This window comes from Podarcis melisellensis, assembly GCF_964234715.1.
Source record: "Podarcis melisellensis genome assembly, chromosome: 6".
NCBI classification, from domain to species: Eukaryota; Metazoa; Chordata; class Lepidosauria; order Squamata; family Lacertidae; genus Podarcis; species Podarcis melisellensis.
Window position 1 is genome coordinate 68640206 of NC_138538.1, and position 19409 is coordinate 68659614.

Sequence of the window (19409 nt, forward strand, 5' to 3'; positions counted from 1 at the left end):
TTGCAGCAGCGCTACGAAGCCCGGCGGCTGGGGCAGGTGTTCCCGCCCCCCCGCCCGGCTTTGCAGCAGCGCTACGAAGCCCGGCGGCTGGGGCAGGTGTTCCCGCCCCCCCACCCCGCTTCGGAGAGACGCGATCTCCCCGCAGCCGCTTGCTTCAAAAGAGGTCCGGGATCTCTTTTGAAGCAAGCGGCTGCGGAGAGACGCGATCTCCCCGCAGCCGCTTGCTTCAAAAGAGGTCCGGGATCTCTTTTGAAGCAAGCGGCTGCGGAGAGAAGCGATCTCCCCGCCGCCCCTTGCTTCAAAAGAGAAGACCCGCTGTCCCCGGGGCAAGCTTCATTTTGCGAAGCAAGCCCATAGGGAAATTCGTCTTGCGAGGCAACTCGAAAACGAAAAAACCTTTCGTTTTGCGAGTTTTTCGTCTCGTGAGGCGTTCGACTTGCGGGGTACCACTGTATATCGGGTCTTCTCTCATGTAGAAAAAATAATTTTGTGTGAATTGGCTCCAAGTCTTTAGAAACCCTGGAAACTTGCAAAAAAGAATCGCGTAGTTCTTGTTTGTTTTGCTAAAATGCATTACATAATGCAAACTGTGTAGCAGGGAGATACCGCAACGCCTTTTCGCGGAAAGAATCGATTCTAAAAATTATGTTGCATACAAATAAACACAACTTTGATTCTTCAAGCATAGATTCATGAGCTGATGAAACACTTAACGCTTAGCTGTTAGAATTCAGAGGCCAGATGGAAAACCTTGGCAAGCCAGAGGGGGCTCCATCGTAACCTACCTCCGATTTGGTACAGTGCTTCCAACTGATAAATAAAACACCAGAACCCATTCATCTGTATTTTGCAGAATACACTTATTACATTTATTTTGCAGATGCATTATAAGGTTCTTTTTCTCTGAGCATTAAAAAAAAATCCCCCACCTGTAAACATAGTATCACAATTTTTTTAAAAAAACACCTCTGTGACAATTGGCATGTAAAATACTATGATTTTTTGGGACCTGTGAATTTAATTTCATGGCATTGACACGTTATAGTGTGTGTGTGTGTGTGTGTGTGTATCCATCTATGTGCAAGCTAATACCTTGCTTTTTAATTTATGAAAAGAGGTAATCCCAAAGTCACACAATAAATATAGAGCCTGCCGTGTTAATCACCTGCAATATGCTGTACATTCAAGTTGGGGGGGAAAAGAGTTTCAATGCCAGTTACACTTGTAGACGCAAGTGAATATTCCCCCATACTAGTGCTAAAAGCACTACTAGTACCTGAAGTAAAAAATACAATTTCACTATCAGAAGATTCAAACATTCCTTCCGTCCAAGAACGTCTTCTGTTCTAAGAATATAATCTGTTTCAAGACATATATTTTTAAACAGCCTTTCAAAAAGGGTACAGACAGGAAAGGTCCAAAGTGAGGGCTGGGATGGGGGGGGGGATCCTTAAAAAGCCACACATACAGCACATACAGCGCTATCAATGTCCGCTGATTGATTCCATGAAAAACAAACACCCTGTTTCGCCAAACGAACGTTTATGGACACATCCAGTTAAGCAAAGAGAGAGAGAGGGGGGGGGGTCCGAGAATCTAAGGCAAGTTATCTATGTGCTCTGTGCATATGTTTGCTGGCAGTGGCATGTGCAAGCTGTCCACATCGTCTTGCGCAACGGGACTGGCATCAGTAGTCTGCATCTTTCTCAACTGTTCTTTTCTAACCTGGCTTGGCTTTCGGTCATCGGGCGTTTTATCCAGAGGAGCACTTGAGGTGAAGGAGAAACAGAAACAAGAAGAGAGGGTCAAGCACATTAATTTGGAGGAGGAGCCCTGGCTCACGCCATTTATGACACCTACCCCAAGCCAGGCACTGTTTACCAATTAGATACGGCAATTATATATGGCAATGTACCATTGGGTTCTTCGTTTTCTACCTCCATGGTGCAAGGAATGGCCCATGCCAAGCAAAACGCAGGGCTGGTGGGATACAATCGGCTTGGTCTACGTTGTGTAGACTTGCCCTGCCCTGAACAATTCCAACGACAGCTCTACGGCCAGGTGTGTGACAAAAAACTTGAGGGACAACAAACTTGAGGGCCGCTGATGGGAGTTTCTGGCCGAAAACATGGGACACCATTGTTAAAACAGCTGCACTGACTGCCCATCTACCACCAAGCCAGGTTCAAGGTTCTTGTATTGATTTACAAATCCCTGAACAACTTAGGTCCACTCCAAGCCAACTCAGGGAGCAACCTGAACCCTTATATCTCAGCTCAGTCACTGAGACCCTATGCAGGAGAACTGCTGACCGTTCCCCAAGTTAGTGAGGTTCGTGTGACAACAACAAGAAACTGAGTTGTGTCATTGGCCCAGTCTTGCGGAATACTCTGTCAATAGAGATTCATCAGGCACCTTCTGTGCCAACTTTTAAACGCCTGCTGAAAACTTTTTTAGTCTGCCAGGCCTCCTGTGCAGGCAATTAAGAGTACTCCCCCCCCACACACACAATGGTTTGTCGCTGCTTGTTTTAAACTCTTTTTTAATTTTATATCTTTTTAATGTTGTAAAACCACTTTCATGTGATTTAGTGGTATTTAAATACTTTTATAAGTAAATACAGTCATACCGCAGAAGTCAAACGCCCTGCGAGTTGAACGTTTTGGCTCCCAAACGCCGCAAACGCGGAAGTGAGTGTTCCGGTTTGCGAACATCCTTTGGATCCTTGGTTTCCAAAAGTTTTGGAAGTCGAACGGACTTCCGGAACGGATTCTGTTCGACTTCCGAGGTACGACTCTAATAAAAAATAAACATATGTTGGAATGCCCCAATTCATTGCAGAATTAACCCATCTCCCCGTCAGACTTCTTGCAAGACCTTGTGAGACTGGAAAACTGTTAGGGAGGGGAAGTATTATATTTACTATTATATTCATACCCCACCTTTCAGAGTTCAGAGTGGCAAACGTGGGTTATCCACCTTCCCGTTTTAGCCTCACAACAACCTCCCACTTGGGCTGAGAGAAGGCAACTGCCTCAAGACCATCCAGTGAGCCTCATGGCTGAGTGAGGATTTGAACCCAGATCTCTCAGATCTTAACCCAACTGTCTAACCATTATACTTGTTGAAACCAGGAAACAGCTAAGAACAGATTACATAAGAGAAAGAACAAGGGTGCCAACTTGAATAAAATATTGTGGGGGCCCAGGGAAGCCCTGTCCTGTATAACCAATCACATGACACAGTGCACACACCCCATTTGGAAATGCCCATCAATTTTATCGGGGGCCCACCCCCTCAAATATTTTGTGGGGGCCAAAGCCCCCAGGGCCCCTAGGAGTTGGCTCCTATGCAAGAGAGCAATTATTACACAGAGTCAAGTGATTCTAACATCTCTTGGAACAAACATCTAATCCAAAAACTTCTGAGGTTCGTGAATATTTCTACCTCACAGCCTGTTAACTTTTTAATGCTGTAGGGAAGGGGAGGCAAAAGTGATAAACGCGGGTACCTGTTCTCAAGGATATGCAGAGCTGCCTGACAAACATCTGAGAATTTGGAGGCATTGGTCATGTGGTTCAGTTTCTTTTGGCGATACCTGAAATTTGCTAATGAATAATCTGAGTCGGTACCTGCAAAACAAATGTTGCTTCTTAGGAAACAATAATGCCAAATGCTGTCAGAGCCGGGAAGCTACTAGAGGTTTGTTGGTGCAGTGAGCAGTTCATTAGAAAGCAAAATAAAATCGTTGCAGTACACCGCATTGTCCTTTATCATGTCCTTTACTTACACTAAGTGTATACAACAGAAATCCAGTAAACAATATCGCACCTATCACCACAAATTTAGTCGTAGAGATTTACAGCTAAAGGTAGGCATTTCTGCTGTTAAAGGGAGAACGAGTTTGTGAAGAGTTTTTTTTATAAAAGTCTTACTTCCCCAGAAGGCACTTTGAGGTTTCGTGTGATCGCATTTATTTTGGTCAGGAGTCATACTCAAGAACTGTTGCTTCAGCCACGTCCCGCGATCCTCCTCAAATGCCTTCCTCTACACCAAGAGAAAACCCAAAATTACCACAACAAATCAACATACATCTTTAACGCAGGCTGTTAAAGAAGATCATAACATTGGCCTTCACCTGGAGGTCCCCTTCTGCTTTGGTTAGTGGAGGTATCAAAGGTGGGTTATCTCCCACTCACACAGGACAGCATGGACCATGCAACTTCAGGCACTGAACCTAAGCTCTCCCCACCCCCCACCCCCACATAAGTTTCACATCATGGCCAAGTCTGCAGCAGAAAAAGTAATTTAATAACATACATAATGACCTGGCTAGGAGACCATGAAAGAGCCTCCTGCACAATTTGGTAGCCAATTTAAGCTTAATACATGTGCGCCCCAAATCAGAAATGAACTTCCCTGCAAGTACCAACATTCCATTCTCTGTTTGGTGAAGGAGTTCTCTCTCCCAAGATGGAATATGTAACAGGCTCTATTAAATACTGGGTGGGCAAGTGGCTATTTACAAAGGGAGGACAACTCTGGGCTGAAAACACTGCCTATGGCAGCAGTTCTCAACCTGTGGGTCCCCCAAATGTTGTTGGACTACAACTCCCATCATCCCTGACCACTGATCATGCTGGTTAGGAATGATGGGAGTTGAAGTCCAACAACATCTGGGGACCCACTCAACACTGGCCTATGGGGAGATGCCTTAGTCCTGATTGTAGCATCTTGTGAAGGTGCTTATCCAAGGACCAAATTGCTGCCTGGCAGCTTTCCGAGATGACAGAGGACAGTGAGGCGGCAGCCACACTGGTGGAATGTGCTCCTATGTTCAGAGGTGTTGGGATGTGCTGTGCTTCATAGAACAAATCTAAGCAGGCTTTGGTCCACCTGGGAATTGCAGGGCTGGTGACCTTTTCCACCAAGGTGGTGAGATGGAAGGAAACAAAGATATTGTCTCTTGGAATGATATGTACGGCAATTTGTGCCAGGTTTTGCTCAGCAGCCAGAGAACATTTGGGGCAACAGAAAAGGTTCAGGACATGAGGGAGTAAGAGCAAGCTCCTTTGAAAAATGTCCTGTGAAATATGGTGTCGACTTCGAAGACGAAAGAAGGATCTGACCTAAGGACTATTCTGCTCTTATGAAAAACACACGAACTGATCATAGTCTTCTAACTTGAAGGACGCAGAAGCTTTAACATCACGGATTTTCATAGGTTCAAAAGATTATAAGGCAAAAGGAAAGAAGAAATGAAAGGTGGAGAGGATGCCTGAGAACAAGCAGCAAAGAGAGAGAATTTGGATCCACTCTGAGCAAGCGCAGGAAAGAGTGAGAAAGGAGCTTCTAAGAGATCTTAATGAAAAGAAGAAGAGGAGGAGGAGGAGGAGTTTGGATTTGATATCCCGCTTTATCACTACCCTAAGGAGTCTCAAAGCGGCTAACAATCTCCTTGCCCTTCCTCCCCACAACAAACACTCTGTGAGGTGAGTGAGGCTGAGAGACTGCAGAGAAGTGTGACTAGCCCAAGGTCATCCAGCAGCTGCATGTGGAGGAGCGGAGACGCGAACCTGGTTCACCAGATAACGAGTCTACCGCTCTTAACCACTACACCACACTGGCTCACTGGATCTAAACTCACACAATCTCTGCTTTCCTGTAGAAAGAGGAATTAAATAATCTGCTTGCGTACCTCCCACACTAAACAGAGAAGGAACGCTATCACAAAGTTTTAGAGCTTTTGCAGAGCTTCACCTGGAACTGTGGTGCTGCTGAGCACTAACTGTAAGCTTTTAAGAGAATCCGAGGTAGATCAGGTCCATGGCTCTTCTAGCTCAACATGCCCTAAGCCAACCTAGGGGAACCCACAAGCTGTAATACTTGGATGGTTGGAATTAGAACCAAAGGCTGACCAGACATCATACAGCAGGCATGTTTTAGTGGAGGGGGGCAGATCTATAAATACAAAAAAATAAATGCAAAGAAGCTGTAGCTATCCGCAGCTCCCCTAAACATGCCCTGCCTGCTTTTGCTTTCAAACATTTGAGTGTTCATGGTGTGGTAAACAGTGGACACAATATGAACAAGGCCTGCTACACAGATCAGCTCTAGTTCCTGGTAATTTGATTTACCTGAGAAGCACAGGAAAAGACCGATCTCCAGCCTTAGAAAGCAGAGAATCATTTTGAGTACCTCAAGTCCTAGCCTGATAGCAGCCTCTGTAAAACTTTTGCGCTCTCTCTCAAAGTTCTTCTTCTGTTCCCGGAACAGTTTCCACTCCTCCTTCAGCCTCTCCTTTTCTTCCAGCAAGTAACAGTCCTTTAGCAACATATTGGTGTCATCATCACATGGAGAAGTTAGCTGCTGCTGCACATAAGCATGGGGAGTAAATGAGAAGTGATTATTTGGAAGCTACTACCTGGGCCAAAATAAAGTTATCTTTAGTTACCAGAAAAAGTCAAAATAAACTTGACAATTAACTAGGTGTTCTACTAGGCCCAAAAGTCAGAAAAAGATGTTTTGGTGGAAAGGAGAACTCTATAAACTGAACTGAGCATAAGAAAAACATTCCATTTCAATTCAGCTGCTCTGTACTTGGAACATTATGTAACCTGCAGCATGCATGAAACTAGTCAATTCAAAGTGCAAGGAAGCAGAGCAGCTAGAGTTTTGTTTTCCTTGCCCTCCTTCCTAAAATTAGTTCTGAAGCACACCAGGATACAAAAGCCTGCATAACCCCCTTCAGGAATTTGTGACCTTGTTCTTTTCCATTTGAGCCAGGATCCAACAATGCACAGGGCAAGGCAGACTTCTTAAAATCATGTTAAAATGTGTACTTTTTAAAACTGTTTGTAGATCCGTATTATTATTATTTAATTACTACAGACCTAAAAGAACATGAGGAAATTGTTAAGTGGAAAGCTATGTCTGAACTACTTGATACCTCTTGCACACTTCATCTAAGACCATGTATCTGATAAGATGCTAACCTGTAAGAGCTGCTGCTGAGTTTTTACCATCTCTTTGCACTGCTGAATTTCCAACTGCAGCCTCTCGACTTCTAGCTCATGGCTCTCTCTTGAGATTGTATCTTTCTCGTTCGGTGACCCAGAATGCACATGCGATACTGCAAGTTTGAAAAGTGCCTTCTGTTAATTTCTGCCTTTTTATTAAGAAATAGTTACGGAATTTGTTCTAGAGGAGAAAAATCTACAATCAACCACAGAAGTCAATAAATTCTGGAGGTGTTGTAGCACAGATCATACTCACCAGTCCTCTGTATAATGAAAATGGAGAAAACCAACACTCAATTGTCTGTTAAATTGCTCAGGTTCTCTGAGGCTACATGGACTCTCTTAGTCATTAGATAAATGGCCAGCATTTCTTTCAAAGCAATTATGCCAAAAGTCCAATGAAGGCATTAGCAAGGCTCCAAAAGACTTGAATGGAATCAGAATGTGATTGTTTACTTAATGTACAAAGGAAAAATAATAAAAAAGATGGACACTGGACATTACTGAGTTTGTTAGGGGCTGTAATATATAGAAGGAGAAAACTTGAGAGATGGAAAGCAGAAGAACACAAAGTGCCTGAAAATACAGGATAACAGAAGCACTATTCTCAAAACTTCTACAACTGAAAGAATTGAGACAAAGTGTTTGGGGACAAAGGGAGACCAATAATTTTCCATTAAAGTCAAACCTGCTAATAATGCTTGTGTGATTATAAAATAAGTGATTTGTAAATAGACAATGATGTAAGTTTTGTTCCCTAATTCCTGAAGGGTATAATGATTTTTTTCTGTCATAATATATCTTAAATAAAATGATTGTATTAAATGCAGCTTTCTTCTAGCTGTTCCCCTGTAGTAAGGAAAATCCAGTTTCTATTGCTTGAGATTTCCATAGCAAGTGCTCAACCAACATTACAGAAGAATTAAAGATGTCACAAGAATGATGCAGATCTCTATTTTTACCTTGGTTGTCCAGGTTTTCAACATGATTTTTCAGCATTCTCCACTGTTTCCGAATGCTGTTAGCAAGCTGTTCACGCACTGTTTCACAAGAAAGTTCCCACACATTCTCTTTATTTGCTTCTCCAGAGTCGTCCTCCATGTCTGAGAGAACCTGAAAGGAAATGCTTGGTTAAGAAGATATCCAGGAAGCAGCAGTGGTTTCCAAAACTGTATGAGCTAATTGTGGGATTGTTTGGTTCATATTATCCTACTTTTAATACTGTCAATTTAGTTTGTGTTTTAACGTAGATGGTTGACTGTAAATATTTAGCTTTTAGTGCTCCTGTCTATTTTGAGAACTTTTTTTGAGTTGAAAAACAAAGATAAATCTTCAAACAAATATACCTAAGTTTATTTCTTGCAGAAATCTCTCTTACTGTTACAACATTATGCTTTCCAGCATAGGCTATTCATCTACACAGCTATTTATATACACAATGTGTACACCTCCTCTAGAAAACCGCTTAAATAAAAGGATATTTCCATAGCCTTTAACCAGCATCTCCTACCAGTTAAGGCAGCTCAGAATTCTAAAATCCTGTTTTTCTGGACACGATGCACTCACAACTGGTTGTGAAATTGCACGGGCTCCAAAAACTTTTTTTTTTAAAAAACAACAACATGTTTATGTCAAATATACTGCAAAGGCAGTTGAAAAGGCAGCATAGAACATTTCGGGAAAATAGTACCTTGGATCATATTTTTTTAAAAAACACACACACACAAAATATGATTCTTTAAAGAAGATACATGAATTCAGTCCCCAAGAATCTCCCAATTTCTCTCGTGCTTTAAGCCTGGCACCCTAGGTCACCAGTTCCAATCCTATAAACCAGGGTGTTTCTCATGGCAAAATAAAGCAATAACTCCATCTACTGAAAGTAAAAAAGAATGACACAATGTGTTCAAATGTTATAGTGTTAAATGTTATGAAGACTGTCAAGTGACGGTTTAATAACTATGGAAGCAGTGAAAGTAACAGGCAGATACAAACAGAATAAGGGGAGCCAAATACCGGGGCAGTTTAGCTGGAGTTAATCTGTTTTGCAAATCTAATCTAGCTCTGAAGTTTGTGTAATAATGGGAAGTATAAAAAAATGAAATGCTGCTGGCAGGAATTTAATTTCTGGTTTAAGAGCAACAATTCCAACATGCCCAAGTTAATGAAAACACACCCGTATATATAAACTATGCTCTCCCACAAGGAACAGAAAACTGCTATTCCTGTCTTGCAGAAAATAAAACATGTGGAGTTAGAGCCTGACTATGGCACATTCTGAAGTCAACAGGAGAAGTTAGGTTACTTGTGAGTAATTCCCATTGACTGTATGGTTATCTTAGTTTGGAACTACTCAAGTAGCACCTGGTGGAAGATGCAAGTCTAACCATTTAAAAGATGAATCACAGAAGACAAAAGTGAAAAACAATTCATACGATCTCATGGTACAACACCTTACGGTGCCATTTTGTTTTTGCTGTGTGTGTGTGTGTGTGTGTGTGTGTGTGTGTGTGTTAAAACTTACAGTTCCATTGCCATCTTCAGCCTTCTCCTTAGGTTTCTGCTTCTGTGATGGAAGGAGAGAGATTATCTCCTTCTTCATTTGCTGAAGCAGCTTTTTGAGCTCAGCATTTTCTATCAGAAGCTGTTTCTGACGCTGTTCGTACTCGTTTAAGAGAGCTTTGAACATCTCCTCTTCGTTTCTGAAAGCAGAACACGCATAGTAACCAAGCATGAAAAATGCAAAAATAAAGCAAAAATAAGGCAGTAATAGCTCTTTAACATTAGACGTTGACCGGCTCACCTCGCTTCTGTTTTCCCAGTTCTCCATGCACCTCTCTTGCCATCAACTCTACCTACATAGTTTAGAACATCCATGGCTGCAAGAAGGAGAAATTAAAAACACATTTCAGACACCCTAGAAGATGACAATTGACCATACATTTTGTACTGCATTACGCTGTGTGAAGTACAGAAGCCCAAGTGAGTGAGACTGTGTCATTACACTGTCCACTTGCAGCCTCGTGCAGATGGACATTGGCAAGTTGGCACTGGTTGTCGTCCTTGCTATGTCCAAACCTAAATGTACCAGAAACATCCATTGCCGTCTACCTGCCAACCCCGAGTTAGGCTTCATATCAAGTTAGGTTCTGAGAAAAGCAATATACAGTCGTACCCTGAATCCCAAACACCTTGGTACTCGGATGTTTTGGCTCCTCAACTCCGCAAACCCGGAAGTGATTGTTCCAGTTTGTGAACATTCTTTGGAATCCAAACATCCGATGGGGCTTCCACAGCTTTCGATTGGCTGCAGGGCCTTCCTGCAGCCAATCAGAAGCTGCACTTTGGTTTCCAAACGTTTTGGAAGTCGAATGGATTTCCAAGGTACAACTGTACTGTGTTTCTTCGAAGGTACCACTTTTCCTGCACTATACATCATGTTTGGACAATGCAACCTGAGGAACAGTCTTCCCTAAACTGCCAGGATTTACCAAAATTTAGGAGTTTCCATGCCTATCAGTTTGGAAACAAAAAAGGGAATGACTGATAAATTAAAACTAGAATGGGGAACAAAACTGACCAGCCCCACCCCTAGAAAAAGATTTAGAAGACATACTCATTTTTTTATCTTTCTTGTTCATAAGAAGTTGATGAAAGCGCTCCTTCAGTTTGTTGTATTCTCTTTCTTTTCTCTTCATATCATGATTGTACTGGGTGGCTCGACTTGCAACGATGCTCTGTAGTTTCTGTACCTACAAAATGCATGTTTTAAAAGAAAAGATTACTCTTGATTTTGAATTAAAATTCCTGCCTAATATGAAACTGCTTAGGTCAGTAATTCTGCTACTGATGCAGCCAGAAAATCCAATTATTGGTTTGGATGCAATTGCGCCACGGCTTCTGGAAAGCTCTTTGATACGGTGGAAGCTTCCTTGAGCCAAATAAAAGGGGAGGGGTGACCCACAAATTCTCTTTTGCCTACACAACCTTCCCTACTGTTCCAAGGGGTCCTTCAAAGTAAGGTTACCAGATTATTTTCAATGAATCTGGAGACACTTCTCAACTTCAATGGATTTTGTATGGGGTCTGATTTGTAAATCCAGGGACTGTCCCTGGGAAACGGGGACGTCTGGTAACCTTACTTCAAAGCTCTTGAGCAGATTTAGAATGAAAAACTAAGATGCTAATAACCCTTGAATCACCTCCATTTCATTTCAGAGTTAATAATCGTGAAAACAACTTGACTACCTTTTGTGTGAAACTGAAGATGCAGTGCAGTTTCCTAGAAATGTGTTTATTTAACACAAAACAGGTGGGCTGCTGGGTTGAGTGAAGGTAAAAGGTAAAGGACCCCTGGACAGTTAAGTCCAGTCAAAGGCGAGTATGGGGTGTGGCGCTCATCTTGCTTTCAGGACGAGGGAGCCGGCGTTTGTCCATAGACAGTTTTCCAGATCATGCAGCCAGCATGACTAAACCACTTCTGGCACAACGGAACACCGTGACAGAAACCAGAGCACACGGAAACACCCTTTACCTTCCCACCACAGCAGTATCTATTTATCTACTTGCACTGGCGTGCTTTCAAACTGCTAGGTTGGCAGGAGCTGGAACAGAGCAAGGGAGCTCACCCCGTCGCGGGGATTCAAACCGCCAACCTTCTGACCGGCAAGCCCAACAGGCTCAGTGGTTTAGACCACAGCGCCACCCGCGTTGAGTATGCCAGCTGTAGCCCCTGGTGAGGTCACCTTCCAACTTGCGGAAGGCAACCATTTGTACTTGTGCGGGAAGCTTTCACATTTTAGAACCCCAGAAAATCAGCAGCCAGTGCTGGTCAGTGATGATAGTTGTTGTAGTCCATCACCATCTGGAGGGCTACAGCTTCCACACCGTCAATTACACAAGCCTGCTGCAAACACAGGTTTCAACAACTCCACACCTAGTGAATTTCCTCTTAAATGATAGGCTGGTAATATTTTTTAAAAGTTCACTCTGTCTAGCAAAAATTATCCATGCCACTGCCATCAACACAGAGGCTGACTAACCTCATCTTTTTCCGTTTTTAGCAACTGGTGTAGATTCCTGTTTTTGCATTGCAACTGCCTGTCCCTTTCTTGAAGTCCAACTATTTCTCTTCTAGAGGTTTCCAGCTGCTCCTGTTTAAAAAAAAAAAGAGGGGGAGCGGAGGTGACCCACAATTCAGTCTCAGAAGTTTACCTGAAACACAACTGGCTGCTGCCAAACTACTGAGATTGTAGTGTTCGGTCACAGAAACAAACACTTAGTACTAAGCGATTGGCTTCATTAGTCTGAACCCCAGGGCATTAGCACAACAGCTTACCTTCACGGAATGCATTGAAATAAAGTTCTATGTTCTTCTGTATTTCAATGAAGTTATTCAATTTGCCTCCAACCTGCAGACCTGGAATAAGGAGGATCTAATCCTAGTTGTGACCATGTGCGTTGCACAGCACACTCTGCCTTCTGGAATTAATCCATTAACACAAGGCTAGAAGTGGTAAGGCTGAGAGCCGTTTATACTGCATGCAAAGTGTGCTGTGTTAACCATGCTGTGTTAAAGAGAGAACCACCAGGATAACTACCATAGCAAGTGGTTTTTTAAAAGAGAGAGAGAGAGAGAGAGAGAGAGAGAGGGGTGACCATGCTCACATAGTGATAAAAGTGCCATGAGTGCCTGCATAAAATGGCTGGCATAGGCAGCAAAAAATATAAATAAAATATAAATGTTCCAGTACTCCATGCCCGTGAATATTGTTGCAAAAAGGCCCTGGCCGTAGCGCTGCTCTGAATTAAATAAAGCGCAGTGCTATGAAGACCCAACCAAAGGGATATGGCAGTAAAAGGCGCCCTGATGTGAAATGCAACTTCAAGAATTTGCTCTAATCGCTATGAGTTTTTCATCTGATATACACACACAAAAATACATGCCTATTTGTGGCACACAGGGAAGCTGAATGTTGCGTCCATGACAAGGCTGAAGTGAGTTCCCTTACAAAATACTGAGGGCATTCTAAGCAAGTCAACTGACATAAAAGCACACATTTAAAATCTTCTATTTACCTGCAATAATAAATCCAAACTCTACTTTAGAAGATAAATAGAAATCAGACCAGGTGATCAGCTCAGTATCTCAGAATAGTCTTCACCTATTGTATGCTACCAAGTCCAATTCAAGGTGTTAGCATCAAAAGCAAAATGATACGGGGCACAAATATTTGAAAGAGCCACCTTTTCCTATTTGTGCCCCTTGCACTAAGGTTATCAGGAAAGGCCCTCTTGATGTTCCATTTCTTAGGGAGCAATCACTGCAGAATGGCATGAGAAAGCACCTTCTCTAAGATGGCACCCTGTTTATGGAGCTCCCTTCTCCTTGGAAAACAGTTTCCACCATTATTAATCTTTTGGTGCCAGATAAACACTGAGTTGCCTGGGCTTTAAGAGGGGGTTGATCCGAGGTGGACTAGTAAATGGTTGGTTGTCCGCTTGGACTACTGCCATGCGCTCTACGTGAGGCTACCTTTGAAGGTGACCCGGAAACTGCAATTAATCCAGAATGCGGCAGCTAGACGGGTGACTGGGACTGGCCGCCAGGACCACATAACACCAGTCCTGAGAGATCTGCATTGGCTCCCAGTACATTTCTGAGCACAATTCAAAGTGTTGGTGCTGACCTTTAAAGCCCTAAATGGCCTCGGTCCTGTATACCTGAAGGAGCGTCTCCACCCCCATCGTTCAGCCTGGACACTGAGATCCAGCGCCGAGGGCCTTCTGGCAGTTCCCTCATTGCGAGAAGTGAGGTTACAGGGAACCAGACAGAGGGCCTTCTCAGTAGTGGCGCCCACCCTGTGGAACACCCTGCCTTCAGATGTGAAGGAAATAAGCACATATCCTATCTTTAAAAGACATCTGAAGGCAGCCCTGTTCAGGGAAGTTTTTAATATTTAATGCTGTACTGTTTTTAACATTTGAATGGGAGCCGCCCAGAGTGGCTGAGGAAACTCAGCCAGATGGGTGGGGTATAAATAATAAATTATTGTTATTATTATTATTATCATCATTATCATTATTATCTGCTGTAATGCTGCATTCTGATACTGTACACAGCATTCCTTTTTACGCGTTGGTGGCGTTTCAATTAATTTTATGGCTGTAACCTGCCATGGAATCAAGAGCAAATGAGCAATCCAAATAAAATAAAACAATTAATAATAAAATGTTGCACCTTTAACTTAGTATAGCTGTTCTGGAGGTGGTCCATGTCACTACCCAGTTTTAGATGCTGGGTTTCTGTTTCTTCCTGAGCTCGTAGAGTCTTGCGCTGAAGCAGCAGCATGTCATTCACACAGTTTAAAACCGATACCACGTTTAACTCTTTGCCTCTTGAGTCTGCATAAAGCGAAGGGAAGCCCAGCGTGGTCAGCTCCTAGCGCAACAGAACAAATTCCTTTTAAACCAATCTCTGGCAACATCCAGATCTTTATCAAACAGAGTACTATTTCTGCCATAAGGAGCAAATGGTGGGTGGAGTGGGGCATTCATTCCACAAAGAGTATGCTTATATTTGCTACACAATTAAGTCAATTTACCCTGTTAAGATAGGAGAGGCTCTGTTCAACATTCTCTTCTGTGCAGAAGGCACTGAAAAAGCTGTGCGCACTTTTGGACAAAGGCAGTGGTGAGCAATGCGTTTGCTGTGCACTTAAGCTTGAGGGCGACATGTTTCTGCCTGAGGTATACCAAGTGATATTATCTGGAGAGGAAAAAGCAAAACATTACAAAAATATTACCAATCGTTTTTGTTTTACTCAAACATGTATAGCCATCATCAGAGACCATTCAGGAGACTGGTTTCAAGGCAAGTGTAATTCCTGCGTAACAAAGATAAACAATACACAATTGAAGAATTTGGATGACTAACCAACGGCAGCTAAACGTTGGAAACCGAGAGCTATGACATCCAGCAAGCTAATTATAAGAACAATTCCAAAAGATTTGTGGCAATATCTCTCACTGTGAAGCTTTGCATCTGATTAAATAATGAATGTACCGTATTTTTTGCTCTATAAGACTCACTTTTTCCCTCCTAAAAAGTAAGGGGAAATATGTGTGCGTCTTATGGAGTGAATGCAGGCTGCGCAGCTATCCCAGAAGCCAGAACAGCAAGAGGGATTGCTGCTTTCACTGCGCGGCAATCCCTCTTGCTGTTCTGGCTTCTGAGATTCAGAATATTTTTTTTCTTGTTTTCCTCCTCCAAAAATTAGGTGCGTCTTGTGGTCTGGTGCATCTTATAGAGCGAAAAATACGGTACTTTCCTTCTTTCTTATGTATAATCAATACGAGTGACCTTGTAGATACAGCGTCTTATGCCTCAACTTTCCCCAACAAAGCTTACTACGTTAGCCACAACACTCTGAACATACAAGACATTACAATAAATTTACTGTTGATTGTTAGATGGAAATACTTAGCTACCTCCCTCTCTCTACATATATATCTCACAATCCTGCAAAAACCAACTTTCTTCAGCAAAACCTGTTAGAAGCAGTTACATAGTTATGCATTTCCATTTTAAAGATTAATTTAACTATTTTGTATACAGACGGTCAGTCTCGACTATCAACTGCTAAGCTCTTTTAATAATTATAATCAACCCTTCCTGCATTAAGACATCCAAAATTTAACTTATGACTTCAATAATTCACCTGGCGACAGTGCTGGCACTGTAACAGTGTTCCAATCTCCCATAGCAACTAACGCATCCAGAGAAACAGATCAGCTGATTCAGCGGAGAAGCATTATGAGCCACTGTGGGTTAAATCTCCTACGTAAGCATCTCCTAAAATAGAAAGAACGTTTTAGATTAACGTGAGTATTTAAATCAAATGAGAGGCTAAAGCAGGCACAGAAGGCATTCTATGTATGTTAGAAGCCACACTCGTTGATTTTCAGATCCATGGGCCTGGCTAACAGTTCATAAATGCATCACCATGCAGACGTTTGCGATAGTTAGGTAAACCTCAAGTTACAAATCAATACTTAATCATCCATGTGAAAAAAAGGAAAAGTAACAGGGTTGCGTTAGACAAATTGCCTTATCATCCGTGTATGACAAATGGGCTCTTATAGGCAATGAAACGGTTTTATACATTCGAAGTTTATCAATATGCAATCACATCAACTCTGTATTCTTCACGGACGGGGAAAAAATAGAAACATTCAGGAATCGGTGTTAATTCCACCCCAAAAAAGTGTGCTGCACAAAGAGGGAAGAGACATTACTGACAATATTTCCATGATTTTCAAAACTAGGAAGAAAATCTGATTCACTCGAGTTCAGAATATCACATCAGAATTGAACAAAGTTGTTAGACGATTTACCTCTTTCTTTCTTTTTATGCTACCAAGCCAATTTCGCGTGGTGATTACTTCATCACTCCATGTAGCAAGAAGTATTGACGGCGTCAGGGTACAAACTTCAGAACTAGCTCCCTGAAGTGGAGAAAAACGTCAGCTTAAGCCACATTCATAGGAAAGAGCAAAACCGCCTTAAGGAAAATAACCCCGTGGTGACTTTATAATATGATAAAAGTGAAAATGGAAATCATGAGCCAATCCTCTCACAAATAAAAGTTTATAGGGTCCAAAGTCTCCTCTACCCAGATACCTCACCTCTGGTTGTAGCAAACTCGCTCATTTACGCAGCCATGCTCAAAAGATGCATAGTGGCTTACCTATATTTTATGTAAGAAAAATGCTTTCTTGACATTGACATGCCAGTAGCTATTACATTTTTAAGCCCACTTCCTCCAAAGAAATCAAATTATAGGTGAAGAGGCAACCACTGACCCATGGTGGCCCAGTACGTTTTGTGGCCATATAGTGATTTGAACCCAAACACTACACCACAGTGGCTTTTAGTATCTCTAGAATGAATGTATAATTTTGCGTAGTACAAAATTCAACCCAATTTAACAGTCACCAGCACTAGATGGTATTTAACTACCGGTACATCTGTGCTGTACTGCCCATCTGAGTTTCCAGTCACTCTATATAACATGCAACACTTGATTGGTTTGCTTCAGTGTGGATTTTCGATTTGTGCCTTAGGATTCACTCCACAGGAATAAATATTTTCACAGAACAGAGTGAACACAGGTAAACACAAGGTTGAATTCAGACTATGAGAGTTGCAAATTTTAACTGTAGGTTTAAAAACAAATTCATATTGACAGCTTTACTGCAAGCCTTTCCATGCAGAACAGCTTGATTATAAGCTCATATGGTGCTATAAATTATTTAGACTTGATAAATAGGTTTAAAGTGAGATTTTAGAACCCCGGCTAGTTCAGAATTAAGTGACAGAAGATAAATAGGTTCCTACAGCACTACAGTGCAATCACATTACACCATCTGCCTTTTCAATACCACATGCTGTGTCATCCCAAAAAAAGAAAGAAAAGAGGCTTGTTCCAAGTTCTTAAAAACACAACCCCCTTTCCACAGCAGCATATGTACCTCCCCTAACAGGGCTCAGATTATTTTGCAAATGTTGAGACAAAGCATCCATAAAAGAGTTGACATCACGTAACTTTATTTCAAGTCATTACAGGACGGTCCTGCACACCATAACTAGAAACAGCACATGGAGAACTGTGTTCTAAGATTAGATTGCAAAGAGAGTTTATAAAAGCTTAAGCCTTTCATTTGGCAAGTAATCTCCTTAATAGACAGCTCTGTTATCCGGATGAAACAAAACCAATTTTGCAAAGGATAATTTAAGGGGCCACAGAAATGATGCAATTATACAACTCTATAACTAACCTTAAAATTTTCTAACAAGCTCTTTGTTTGTCTCTTGTATTTTTATACTAGATGTCTGGGGAAGCATTAGTACTAAGCGTAAGGTAACAAGAGGAGGGGACAATAAACAGCTTTTCTGGAACTGATGGACAATGTCTTTGCGTTATAACAAGAATCAGCATGCAATCTCCGGAAAGATCTGGGGAAATTGGACTGCATAAAGGCTATACAACCACACTTTTAAAAAAGCCTGGTGGATAAAAATAAGTTTAGCAAGTACAACACTATCATTTCCATTTCTCCTTCTAATACTAGATGATGTTGCTATTTTTTTCTTTTCACCAGAGCTAAGAAAACGCACAAGAACCACACTTCGCAGCTCAAGCACAATATGAACTGGAAAACAAACAGGTGTAATCCCTGTGACATATACCAAACTAGCAGACAACCTTGACTATCCCAAGCAATGATTAACCAGATCCACAAACAGCTCGCATCAACTTAAGAGGGGGGCTGGACTTAAATCTCCAAAAGCTCGGGTGGGGGTGGGGGAGGAGAGGCAGGGAATCCAGTTTGGCTACTTACAAGCAGACAAGAGATCAGAACTGGACGAGACAGACAGAGAGAAAAAACAACACGTCACCACAGGGGATTTAGGGATTAACGCTGTAGGCGGAGCCCCACCCCATCCCACCCCGTGGGCGGTGTAAGCGCACGTGGGTGCTTGAGACCCCTGTCCCCAAATTCTTAACCACAGGGTCGTGAGGGTTCTGCGTTGCAAAGAGAGTCCTGCATTGCAGAACGGGGTTGGACTAGATGACCCTCGTGCTCCCTTCCAAAATCTACAATGCAGTTGCAGCTCGAGCTAGCACCCCCCCCCAGGCCCGCTTCCACGTGTGCACCGCCTCCCTATGCATCTGTCTCCCCCTCCCCTCCCTTGGTATTATTTCCTATTCTCCTTCCCTTCCTACCCCCCCCCCACCCACCTCGGGGTGGGGCGGGTGAGCTGCCGCCCCCCAAGCCCAAACCTGCTCCTGGGGCAACTCCGTCCCCTCACCCCACCCCCCGCTGGGCTGAGTGGCAGCTGCCCTCCCCTCACCTGCCAGGCACCTGGCGCTGCCCACCTGCTGCTGCTGCGAGAGGACAGGGGGGCGGGGCAAGCTGGCGACCTCGGCTGCTTCTACCTCTTTCGCCGCCGCCGCCGCCTCCGGCACTAACCGACCTGGCCCCGCCCACGCGCGGGCTAACTGCGCGGGCCCCGCCTCCCCCTTCCCCACGCGGCGCCCCATTGGCCGGGAGGTTGCTAGGAGACCTTTCAACAAGAGGCCCTGGGAGGCTCTGCAGCTGCTGCTGAGGCCGCCGCCGCCACCGCCCACCCTGCGCGCCAGAAGCGCCTTTCTCACCTGTTGCAGCGTTCCTCTGAGAAAAGGGGCCACTTTGCATTGGGAAGCTAAGGCTATATAGAGTTTCCCAGGCTGCAGTCAGAAGAGATGAATGTTCTGGAAGGACTAGGGAGCGTTTTAGGGGGTTTTTTTTGGGGGGGGACCACAGGATTCAAGTGATGGGGGGAGT

General features: G+C 43.1%; 1 protein-coding gene across 5 annotated transcripts; it reads right to left on the reverse strand.

Annotated features, from left to right (window-relative positions):
• Positions 1–841: 841 nt before the first annotated feature.
• On the reverse strand, positions 842–19091 carry SSX2IP (SSX family member 2 interacting protein). Of its 5 annotated transcripts, none has more exons than XM_081914218.1 (15): positions 18962–19091; positions 16416–16526; positions 15740–15873; positions 14624–14787; positions 14260–14460; positions 12062–12172; positions 10636–10771; positions 9823–9898; positions 9544–9721; positions 7982–8132; positions 6996–7132; positions 6199–6372; positions 3936–4047; positions 3512–3632; positions 842–1768 (listed from the first exon to the last, which is right to left on the reverse strand). In XM_081914218.1, the coding sequence occupies exons 3-15, from the start codon at positions 15780–15782 to the stop codon at positions 1597–1599; spliced, it is 1776 nt and encodes a 591-aa protein (XP_081770344.1). In that variant the 5' UTR covers positions 15783–15873; positions 16416–16526; positions 18962–19091; the 3' UTR covers positions 842–1596. The 5 variants fall into 5 exon arrangements, with proteins under 5 accessions (XP_081770344.1, XP_081770347.1, XP_081770343.1 ...); XM_081914221.1 differs by having other exon boundaries at positions 6199–6369; positions 18937–19080; XM_081914217.1 differs by having other exon boundaries at positions 18937–19080.
• Positions 19092–19409: the final 318 nt, after the last annotated feature.